General features: G+C 31.8%; 1 protein-coding gene across 1 annotated transcript; it reads right to left on the bottom strand.

Annotated features, from left to right (window-relative positions):
* Positions 1–3,058: 3,058 nt before the first annotated feature.
* LOC124822478 (uncharacterized) lies at positions 3,059–11,342 on the bottom strand. Its single transcript, XM_047294482.2, has 14 exons — positions 10,587–11,342; positions 9,689–10,001; positions 9,170–9,316; positions 8,990–9,078; positions 8,810–8,902; positions 7,752–7,878; positions 7,548–7,612; positions 7,272–7,446; positions 6,699–6,893; positions 6,515–6,562; positions 5,402–5,548; positions 5,231–5,313; positions 4,157–4,272; positions 3,059–3,456 (listed from the first exon to the last, which is right to left on the bottom strand). The coding sequence occupies exons 1-14, from the start codon at positions 11,078–11,080 to the stop codon at positions 3,365–3,367; spliced, it is 2,184 nt and encodes a 727-aa protein (XP_047150438.2). The 5' UTR covers positions 11,081–11,342; the 3' UTR covers positions 3,059–3,364.
* Positions 11,343–12,226: the final 884 nt, after the last annotated feature.

Below are 12,226 nucleotides of genomic sequence, written 5' to 3'. Positions count from 1 at the left end.
AGGAACAGCTCTTAGAGCTAGGATGGAGTAGAAAATGAAAAAGGGGAAAGCACAAGACACATGCAACCTGAATAGATTGCATGTGCTAAGGCTAAAACAGCGGAGGAAATGTAAAAACAACTTACCGGTCAGAATAAAGAAACTGGTTGGTCAAAGACGGAGTCCTCTACGTCGTGCACGCTTGGGCACCACCTTATCGAAAATCAAATGGCTCAGAGAGGAGAAATGGTAGAGAGAAGGCAGAGAACTTTGAAGATCTGAGTTTTAGAGAGAGAGAGTAGAATTCTTAAGTTAATGGACCATGATGTTTGAAAAACTCATTTAAAGTCTAGTTCCATTAACTTAATATACCTTTCTCTACTCCTTTTAACTCTATTCTTTCATGTACAAGGATGAAATCATAATCATTTCATCTCATTATTCTTTTATTATTATTATTATTATTATTATTATATAATAAATTATATTCACTAAATAATACCTACTAATATATTTCAGTCAATTTTTTTATTAGAAACTGACACATGAATCATTTAAATAAATACTCATTTGTTCTCAATTTGTAAAAATATTTTAAATTGATCTTTGAATTTTTTTAGTCTCAATTAGGTTTTAATTTTTAAAAATTTGATATAATTTAGTTCTTTATGTTAACAAAGTAGCAACTATAATAAAAATGTCACAAGTTTGTGATTATTTTTAATTTCATTTTTTTAAATAAAATAAAATTATCCATATCTCATGTTTGTGTCATGTCATATTATGTATTATGTTCAATTCAATTATTTTGTATTTGTCATTTTGATTTAACTTAATCTTAATTTTTTTCAAATGAAACAATTTTATTTCTTTAAATTAAAATCAAATTTAGTTTTTATATAAATATTATACTAATATTTTTACTAAAATTGACAACTTTATCAAATGTTCGTGAAAGCATTTTTCAATCAAGTCTTTATCTTTAATATAAACTCAAATAAAAAATAATATTAAAACATTATGTAATAAAATATTAATACAAATAAATTTAATTTTAAAACTAAGCTTAAATAAAGTTTAATATAAAATAAAAATTTAAATAAACTTAATATTGTTAAAAATATTTTTAATTTCATAAATTTAAATAAAAATAAAAATTACAAAATTGAATTGAAGTAATTTAATAAATAGCCAATTTTTCTACATTTATAATTCAATATTAGATAGTATTATTTCTTTATAATACTTTTCGTAATTCAATATTTGAACACTTTTATTAAGTCTTTCTTTACAACTAGACATATTTATTAATAATAAGTACGATAACAAAGTTAATTCATCATAAAATGTTATACATAAAAAAAACCAAACATAAATCTAACAATTATATTTCAATAATATAATTAGAATTAATTTAAAAATATTTTTAAAAATATTTAATAAAAATATCAATTTTAATAACAATATCAATATAATATTTGTATAAAAATTAAATTTGATATAATAATTGCAAAGAGAAAAAATTGTTTCTTATTTTAAAAAAAAATAGACTGAATTGAATTAAAATAATAAATATATTGAATATAAAATATGTAATATCTACACTCATATACGTTGTACTGGCACATTACACTAATATTGTCATGTAACATGACACAAACCTCACATATGAACAATTTTTTATTTTTAATTTTAATTATTATAGAAAAATCTTATTTTATTGGGTTAAATATGTTTTTAGTCCCTAAACTATTGACCGTTTTTGGTTTTCATCCCTCTTCCAAAGTAAGGTACAATTTGGTCCTCAATCTTTAAAAAACGTTCGTTTTAGTCGAAAAAACGAACGTTTTGAGGACTAAAACGAGGACTAAAAACAAAATTTTGAGGACTAAAACGAACGTTTTTCTAAAGAATGAGGACCAAATTGTACCTTACTTTGGAAGAGAGACGAAAACCAGAAACGGCCAATAGTTTAGGGACTAAAAACATATTTAACCCTATTTTATTTATTGAAACAAATAATCTCTCCCAATTTTTTTGCCAACGCAATGTCACGACACAACTAATACATCTCAAAAACTAAACTGCGTAATTCATTTAAAATATATGCATTGTTTCATTAACAACTATATATGACAACTAATTAAAAAAATTACTTTCAGAGTGGGAAATTCACAACCAATATTTGGTCACATTTATGTATTTATGCACTGTACCAGCTTAATAAAAGAACTGAATAATACGTTAGGCAGGGAAGTATTATGATAAACAAACTTGTTAATTGGTGTGTTAAGTAATATCCTCTAAAAGAAAAGGGATATACTAATTATCAAAGCATTGTGATTTCGAAGTCATAAATTAAAAATTTTATCACAAAATTAGAAAGTTTTAAAGAAATTTAGTAGTAAAAAAGAAAATTATTTCTCCAAAGAAATCAATGGAACATGCAAATATAATGTCCAACACGTCTCGTGATAAAATAACTATACTGGTGAATGTGCTTGTCTAAGTCTAGTTTTGGATGTTTATATAAAACCTATCTCTGATTGCATGCGATGATATACTATTAACTAAAGAATTAAAGCGAAGGAATTAACTTCAAACTCTCTTTAGAAGACAAAATTTGCAAATAGAATTTTTACTTTTACGATTGAAGAATATGTATAGGATAGAAATCAATTTCACGATATGCTTAAAAAGTGTTGAAAGTCTCGCATCAACTAGAGATAAGATCAATTCATACTTTATAAGTAGGTGTAAACTTCACTCTACAAGTCGGTTTTGTAAGATTTAGTTAGATTTAAAGTTCACTTCTTATCATGATATCAAAATCATGATTAGAATCTATCCGCTATCTAACCACTATCGACCACCCATTAAAAATGTTTAATCCCAAGCTCAACATGTATATACCTCAGTTTATCGTCTCGAGGAACGTGACCCATATATCACAAACGACTTCTCTCTTGTCATCCACTTTTTATGGAAATCTCATTTATTTCTTTCTACATACTGCAGGATTCAGTTTTTATATAACATTGTTTTATGTACAGTTAAGTGTGCTTAAGGCAACAAAAAATTTATGAAAACATAATTGTGTTCCGCTCATATTTCACGTAAGTAATATAATGTTAGTAATGCATCCCAATAGCCAATAAAGCCCAAGTATCGCATCATGTATAAACCAATGTATATGTGTGCTAAGCTGGCATAAATTTACAGAGCTTGCACACAATTCCTTCTAATCTGACAGCTACAATTGAACTACTTATTAATACATGAATACAAAATCAATGGCTGAAAACTTCGAGTGGCCTAGAGTCTATTTGTGCAACATACTTTGTGGCATGGTCAAATAAGATATATCTGGAAATCAAATGATGGATCATACACTCTCCCTGGTTCCATCTTCAGGTACATTACCATCTTCCCTCCAACTGCCCAACTTAACAATGTCCTCAACAAGTATTTTCCCATCTGTAGCGACAAAAAAACTATATCAGTAATTACAGTATTCATGAAATTATTTTCATATTAAATAGGAAGTTTGATAAATATTGTCGCTGAATATATTATAGTCTCGTCATTTCAAAACAGATAAATTTCTTAGTCCAACTTGCTCAGAAACACAAAAAGAACCCAAAGGAAATGAAAAAAAAAAACGGAGGATTAATAAACAATTTGCTAATATTAATTAAAAAATAATAATTCAATATATAAAGTGCCCCAGGAAATGGATATTTGTGTTGTTTCCTTTCATGGAAGTTCATATAAAACAGTCCTTAATCAAACTGTTTACAAAGTTGATAACTTGGCAGGGTAAACTATTTAACTGGAGACCAATTTAAATATGCGCATACTTTAAAATGAAAAAGGTAAATGAGACTTGAGAAGTGCCAAATACTTGTTTAGTAAAATCTTAATAGCAGTTATTTAAAAGTGAATTTTAGCCTACTGAATAATACTTTAATGGCTAACAATCCCGCTAAAACTCAGCAATACTTTTGGTTCCGTCACCTATTGCTCTAAGGTGAAATTCCAAGAAATTTCACAAGAATTCATTTCATGACAATAAAGAAACAAAACTATTTTCAGATACAATACAGAGCAACCAAAATGAAGACTTGGTATGATTAAGAAAAGTATTAGAGTTATGCGTGAGATAGAAATGACACACCTCTATCTTTGGAAAGATTGCTGACAAGTTCTTGGATACCCTCCTTGCCCAATGTATCCTTTAAGTACATTGCAGCAGAGGCTACCTCCTCAGCAGTTACTTTCCCATCATAATCTCTGTAAAAAGGCCCAAAACAACTCTTGATATATGCACATCGTTGGAAGCAAATAAGAAATTATCATGCACATGACCGATCAAATTTATCTTGTGAAATAATAATCACACGCTGACATCCCAAACATGATTTGACTTTTAAAACAAAAGTGGAAATGTATTCTTCCCATTTGGGGTTGATTGTTAAGCTTTCGACATGGAAAATGAGTTCAGACAATATACTTCTGCCATTCAAATGCAAGCAACTTATAATCATCAACTAGAACAGAATGAAAATGTATGCACATCTTTCTCTTGGAGTACAACACACAAATTAAATAGTAAAATATAACACAAATCCTTCATAAGATTATAAAGCACGATTATAGTCTATCAGTCTCTCCCTAAGAATCCAAATACCAAAAGAGAACATTCCACGACAATGGCAAATAGAAAGATGCTAGCACCACACCCTCTTGAACACATTTTTTTAATTATTTGTTGAAACTTATTGGAAACTACAAAGACTTGCCAGTTTCACTTTTTATTTAATGAAATCTATTCATGATTTTATCTTTTCAAAAAAAACTTAACCAATAGTATTGTGTTAAAAGGAGTGTGTTAGAGAGTGCGCTACCATCCTCAAAGCAACCAGGTCAAATTACTACTGTTCAATAAACTTGAAGCAATATATATTCAAGAATGCAGGAACAATCCCAAATTCACAGTTCAACTTCCACCAAACTGAATTTATGCAATTAGAGTATGAAACCACATATTTCACGTTATCAGATACGAATAGGACAAAGCATGAACAATATAAACACAATGTCGAAGAGCCTTAGATAAAAAAAGGCACCAGGTCCCTTTAGGGACTGCTAGATCATAGGAACCATCTCAGCCAGGCCACTTTGCCTAAACTTTAGAATAACTCCCCCCACCCCCAAATCCCCAAATAACAATGTTGAAGCAAGTGCATACCTGTCTAGCAGCCTCCAACGGTCACCAATTTTTGCATCCACGTCATCTATTTCCTTCTCGAGATTTTGAAGCATAGCATCAACCTGACAAATTTTAAATATTTACAGATTAAAGAAGTGTAAAATTAGTTTCTAGTATTTCCTAATAATAGATAAATGATGCGGGTCTTACTCTGTTAATGAGTGCTGATGACACTTTATCCCCTTCACCAGACTCAGCAGTAATGTCATGTTCCTCTCGGGCAGCTTTATATGCCTTAAAGGCATCTTTTTGACCATCTGAACCCTCCTTCTTTACCATGCTATTATAGAGCTCTATCTGGACACACAAACCAGTAAATGGATGGGTAATGGATTAAATATATGCGTATACAGTCATACACAGTGGTGATCAATTTACAGTGCTACAATTGTCATACAAAGGCAAAGGCAAAGGCAAATGCAAATGCAATTCACATAAGGCCATATACTTCACCCTTACTATCACTATTGTTAAAAATGCTACCTTTTGACAATGTCAGCAATGAATTATTTGTAGAATGATTGTTTGAATACATTGATTAGAGAGAGAAACATTTGATAGAAATAGTATTAATGTATAATATCAAATATATGAAATTGTTTATGGGTAATATTACTGTATTTTTCTATGAAATAAAAATTTTAAGATTCATTTCTTGTGTTGTTCTTGTCTTTGATTACCCAGCAACCAAAAATGTCTGGTTTGCCACTAAAAGCAAAAAAATATTGATACAATACAGTTGCACAACACAATAACTTCTTAAAAGAAAAAAAAAATGAGTACTTGAAATATCACCAATTATTCTGCATACCTTTCAAGCCAATCCAAATTTTAAGAAAATGTCAGAGGTTAATGTTTGACTTATTTGCAAATCATATTAAATATAAATTTAATGTTTTTGATGGAGTCTAAAATGTTCTTAGAAAAAGATAAAATTTTAAAAGAATGATACAGACTCTCAATTAAAAGTAAGATTTCAGTGAAAAACTCATCTTATGGAAAGTTATTCATTATACAGACGCATACTATTATCTTTTCTGTGTCTTCATTGATGGATATTAGCACTTCATCTTTTTTGTTTTAGACCAAAAGGAAGAGACATGGAGCTTAAAAAAGTGGAAACATCTGCCAATGTGCTTGCATTCATAACAATTTCCAAATGATGTTATATAGAGGATAAAAACTTTAGCATACCCAAAAAATATATTCGAAACAATCTACAGAAGATGTAAAGAAAATGACATTCTGAAAGTTCAAATATACCTCTTTATTAACCAGCCTAAGAAAATCTTCCCGCTCTGTACTTACAGACTGCCAACAGACATAAGCACACATTAAACTGCTTACATGTTAATTAATATGCAGTATGTTAATTAGTACACATTGTGCAGAATCAAAAAGCAATTCACCAAATTGAAGGAAAATGTTTTAGGCATCAAATTCTCACCGATGCAGAAGCTAAAACTGCTAATGCACGACTAATTTCACACAGTTGCTCTTTGTTTTCCACTGCTCTGTCTCTAGCAAGTTGGTGAGCCTCTTTTGCTGTAGAAATATTCATCTCATTGAGGGCCTTATCAACTTGACTAGAACTACTCTCCATCCTTGCTTGCACCACCTCTTGTCTCTCCTCCTCCTCTTCCTGCATTTCATTTGTAATATTGTTAAGTGTTGTACTTTTGGAAACATGGAATCATTGATCAAACGGAAGTTACTTAATTTTCATCAGTAGTTATGTAAACCTAGAAAATGAACTTATGGTGAATTATAGCATATCAACACCCAATACTTCATTTATTAAACTAACTAATCAGACTAAAAATGAATTCTGCAAAAAGAATTATTGAAATTATTCTTTTTTGGTCACCGATACTTTCCAGTAGATTCTTCATTCTTCTCATATGAACCAGAGAAAATGGAAAACACTATAAGCAGAATAATTTCGACCATATTATCCTAATGCAACAAAGATAACTTCAAACAGGACATGTGTCGAGAGCAATGCATTTCCATATTTTACCTTAATAAGTTCTTCTTGCATTTCAAGGAACTCCAGTTTCCTCCTCCTCTCTGAGACAGAATCTTCAGAGGGTAAAGATGTAACCTGTATAGTATCCACAACCTCATCGGGAAGAGAAGAAAGTGTAGCCTGTACAGCTTCTTCTGGTTTCAATTTCCCAGACACAGTAAACGACCTATAAATGATGTCAAGTGAGATTTCAAAATGCATATCAAACAGCTTTATTCTTTAACTTATTATTTGACCCGGTCATTGGAGGAAGCCTTAGTAGATTACCTTGAAAGTATCAAAAGGGATGATGGCACAGAGTGATTCAGAGATAAGTCAAGCCAATCTCGAAGCTGTAAAGGCAGGCTAGCAAATTTTAGAATAGAAACACCAAGGTAACATTTGATATTCAAGAAAACTGACATTTCAATATCTTTATCAAGATCCAGTACTCAAACAGAACAAATATTCATGAATTGTTCCCAATACAACCTGTTGGCGCATTTCTTCAACAGAAAACAACCCAAGCATGCCTCGCTCTCTACAATCTTCCCGAAGTTCAGCTTCTGAAAGAGAATTCACACCTTCTGCTTGAATCAATTTATCATCTTCCTTAATCCTAACAAAAGGGGGACATGCAAGTAACACGCTTCAGAGGTATGTCAAGTTAAATGGTAAATTTAAGTATAGAACATTAAAAGGTGAAAAAGAAAACTATTTTTCTGGGTTGTTGTCTTGTCACTAATGATGCTCATTAAACTATTATAGTTATAACACCAGAAAATGAACGCAGCAGCACATAATAGCAGGTTGAAGTGTTATATGAACTACATTCAAACCAAGATTTGTACCAAATATTTTAGTGCCATAGCAGTAGTTTTGTGGAGCTCAAGCCTGAGGTCTCAAATCCATTTCCTTGCAGATCAAAAAGCTTTTAATCGATGGCTTGTAAAGCGTTCAGATCAAAACAATGAGAAAAGGAAATAGTTCTTCCTCTACATTTTTTCTTTTTTACAAAAATTTCCTCTCTGAACAATTTAATCTTAAATAAATTGAAAGAAACAAATATTTTATTAGCTTAAATGATTAATCACGCATGATGATACCAGTTTTCAAATCTTAACTGAATAATAAACTCCAATCCAAAAATAGGTCCAACCCAATTGAGTACCAAAGGTAGCATTAATGGATTGATGATAAATTTGATCTTTGATTGAGCCCAATGACATTATTTGATTCGTGAAATTAAACCTGTCAGTCAAGATAAGGCTTTGGTTGTGGTCTTCTCTGTAGCCACAACATACAGTAATATTTTTGTTCTATTTAGGCTTTTTGTACTTATATTTAAATAATTAATAAGCATAAGATTTTTTGTTATCTTATTTTGTATCCTAATGATAGTAAGGGGAGGTAATCTTTTCAAATAACAAGGTACCTTTTTCGCTAGAGATTTTTTTTTTAATTTTCCAAAATACATTACAAAAAGATAAAACCCCAAGTTGCAATTAATAGTGTCAAACACTAAACTTATATGACAAAATGCATCGTACCTCCGCAAATGTTTTCTTAGCATATAGCGCAAGTATGCATCAGTGCCAAAAGGGCTGATTCCCATGTACTTGCACATATTGACTAATCGTGGCCTGCAAGCAGAGACGATAGAAGTCATGATACCACCTTACAACTGAGAAAAACAGCATATTGAAGTCAAACAGGGTTACGAGACCAACCTGCTTATATTATCTAGAGTAAGTTCATCGTTAAACAACTTAGCAAAGCCCAAAATTTCCTCATTAGAGACAGTTGCACCTCTTCTAATCTGCAGAGAGGAAATAAAGGGTACAAATGACTAACGAGGGAAAAACTTCAGAAAGAAAGATATAAACAATTGCTTGAACTAAATTTTTAACCATGTTTAAAAATTCATCAAGATCTTCAGCTGTTTTCTTTAGTTCTCCACTTCGGGAGTTCTGAACTTCTTTTGCCATTTCTTTGACTGTATCCTGAAGGAACCTTGCATACTCTATTCTTGCTTTGAGTCTCCTTTTCAATGCTTCCTACACATTAAGCAACTGAGTCACACAAACAACCTATGGTGGGCAATCAAATCCACATATTCATGCTAACTGAATTAAGAAAATAAATGCACACACGCTCAAAATATAGAGACAGAAAAATGGTTTATGATCAGGATCATCAGCATTTGTCACCCAGCAGCCGCCAGAAAACATAGAACATGTACTAGCATTAGCTCGTATATAATTTGTAATGAGATATGCTGATTTTTAAGGTCTTTTGGAAGTTTGGTTTAGGAAGAGGAAACACTTTTTTTTTTTTTTAAATATTCTCCCTGATTTGATATCCTTTTAAAATAAAATAAAATGACCGACTAAAAGAATACAGCCTGAAAACCATTGATAATTTATTACCTGTTCTTTCATCTTGTCTTGAAATGTTGAAGGCAACATATTAGGGAATAACTTTAGAAACACAGGCAGGAGGAATTCCATAAAGGGAACGATAATGAAAACTGCAAAAGGAACTAGCCTAAAGATATCGGCAGTAGTTCGTGTCAGTTGCTGTCGCTCCCTTCTGGAGAGACTCTTCCCACCTGCCAGCTTTAACAACAACCTGGAACTGATCCTCACATCAGCCCATAGCAGCTTAGAACCCAACCAATAATGCTGCAACGTTGATACAAATTCCCCTTTCCAGTGAACCAGTTTTTTTGCCCAGTCCTCCCTGTATCAGCAAACCGAAACGCCAAATCACCAACCATTAAAGAATAAACATTTTACTATTTCAAATTTCAATCTAACAAATTCAGCCCTAGCTAAAAATTTTACACTAAAAACATAAACATAAGCTCAATTTAAAACCAAATGTAATTCTCAGAAGTTAATGCAAGAATTAGCAAAACCAAAACGCCAACTCGCCACTAATTAACAAACAAACATTTCTCTGTTTCATATTTCTTTCTGCAACAGCAATCACAGCACAACTCTAGAATTTCAAAACTCTCAGACGCAATTTCTTTACTCTAAACACAACCATACCTTCAACTTAAAATCAAATACAATTTAAACAGCAAATGCAAGCATTACCAATCCTAAACGCCAAATTACCAACCATTAACAAACAAACATATCACTGTTTCAAATTTCAATCAGCATCAGCAATCGGCGCCACAATAAAATAATTTCAAAACCTCAGCTGCACTTTCCATACTCGAAACACAACCTTAACTTCTACCTAAAACCTCAAATTAAACGAAATCCTCAACAGTAAATCCAAATTCGTGTAATTTAAGGAACAATAACTGCGGACCTACTCATAGATGCCACAGCTCGCAACGCAGGACCGATTCCCAAAAGAGCAGTCCACACTCTCCGCAAAACGCTTTGCACTTCCTTCGGCGACTCTTGCGACCGTTTCGCCATGGCTTTGGCCTTAGCAGTGGTCAAGCCTTCAACAGCCTGATCACACTCCTCAGGAGACGCTTCTTTGCGCAACTTCGCCACTGCGTCATCATTCTCCTCCTGTTTCTTCGCCGCCGCCGATTGCATCAACCACCGCACACCGATAGGCTCATTGAATCCCGAAAAACTGTCACGCGGAACCGCACTCCCGAATTTTCCTAATCCAAATCGATCGCACAAGTCTCTATACGGCGCCGTTCCGTGCTTACAAGGAATCCGAGGAGTTGTCGTAGCTATAGCACGTTCCAGAGAACGCACAGACCAAGTCGAAGAAGAAAAACCGTCATTCACGTATGAATGAATGAATGTCTTCCTCCTTCTGAGAATCGCTCGCGACGCCATTCTCGAACTGACTTCCAAAAAGCCACAGCAGACGATGAGAAACAAAGATTGAAGAAACGATCAAACGAATGAATATCTTGTTCTATTACAAATATAACTGACTTCGAATTCCTTAGATCTTCCTTTTTTGTTTATTGCATGGCTAGTAGGAATTGGGTTAATGGTAGAAAAAACGTGAGCAAAATTTAGCTTACTTATACGGTCGAAGAAAACGGAGAGAGAATAGGAAGAAGAATATAGAAAGGAAGAGTTGAAAGAGTTAGGGTGTTAGAAAAGTATAGAAGAGAGGTTTAAGGTGTGTTTGTTCACGAGTTCTGTTTCCACTTTTACCCTTCTTACTTACATCCTTTTCATTTTTTACCCTTTCAATTCTTCCTGCTTGACTTCTTATTCAAGTTACTCAGCTCTAACTATTTCTTGTGTTTGGTTTAGGGTTTAGATTTATTCTAATAACTTTTTATGCTAATAACAATAATAATAATAAGTAAAAATTAGTCATCAATAAAACTATGTGATTAAATAATAAAAAAATCTCTAACATTTTGATCCACATATACAATTAACTTTATTCATTGTATCGTAACCAAAGTTCTATATCTTTTTGTTCCAAACACTCAAACTCTTAGTTTCTCTATTTTTTTAAGCAACTCAATACATATTTAAGCAAATTAAAGTAGTGACAATTGTTTAATTTTAGAATGAACAATGAAATTGATTAATAATTATCAAGCTCTCTTTCCTGAGTAAGTCTTTAAAGTAATAAAGTTATATAAGTAATTTTCACGTATTACAAATCAAATCATGTTAATTACTTAATTACTTGAATATTAAAATTAATTGAAAACCTTCATATACATAAATAACAAATTTCGATAAATCATGTAACATTTCAAAAATATAATATTAAACTATAATAGAGTTGTCACATAATTAATAAAACAATTGACAAAATGAGAAATAAAAGTTTTTACAAAACACATAATTATAAATTTAACTTCATAAACTTAGAACAAAAACTATAAATCTAGTAACTAGTATACAGAGAACTAAATATTTGTCGTTCGTCCCGCCATCCAACACCTGCTCCACATATATCTCTTCACCCTCTGCTGACACTCACCAAATGATCATAGCCAAGAATCACAT

This window comes from Vigna umbellata, chromosome 1 (genome assembly GCF_029865625.1).
Source record: "Vigna umbellata cultivar VRB3 chromosome 1, Vumbellata_1.0, whole genome shotgun sequence".
Classification (NCBI taxonomy): Eukaryota; Viridiplantae; Streptophyta; class Magnoliopsida; order Fabales; family Fabaceae; genus Vigna; species Vigna umbellata.
This window is presented reverse-complemented; position numbering and strand designations above follow the sequence as displayed.

Bases quoted from the DNA above. Each gene is read 5' to 3' on its own strand.
- LOC124822478 (XM_047294482.2), bottom strand. From the start codon at position 11,080: ATGGCGTCGCGAGCGATTCTCAGAAGGAGGAAGACATTCATTCATTCA. The intron at 7,447-7,547 runs GTAATCTACTAA...CATCATTTATAG, and splicing joins TCCCTTTTGATACTTTCAAG to GTCGTTTACTGTGTCTGGGA. The intron at 6,894-7,271 runs GTAAAATATGGA...AATGAAATGCAG, and splicing joins TGCAAGAAGAACTTATTAAG to GAAGAGGAGGAGGAGAGACA.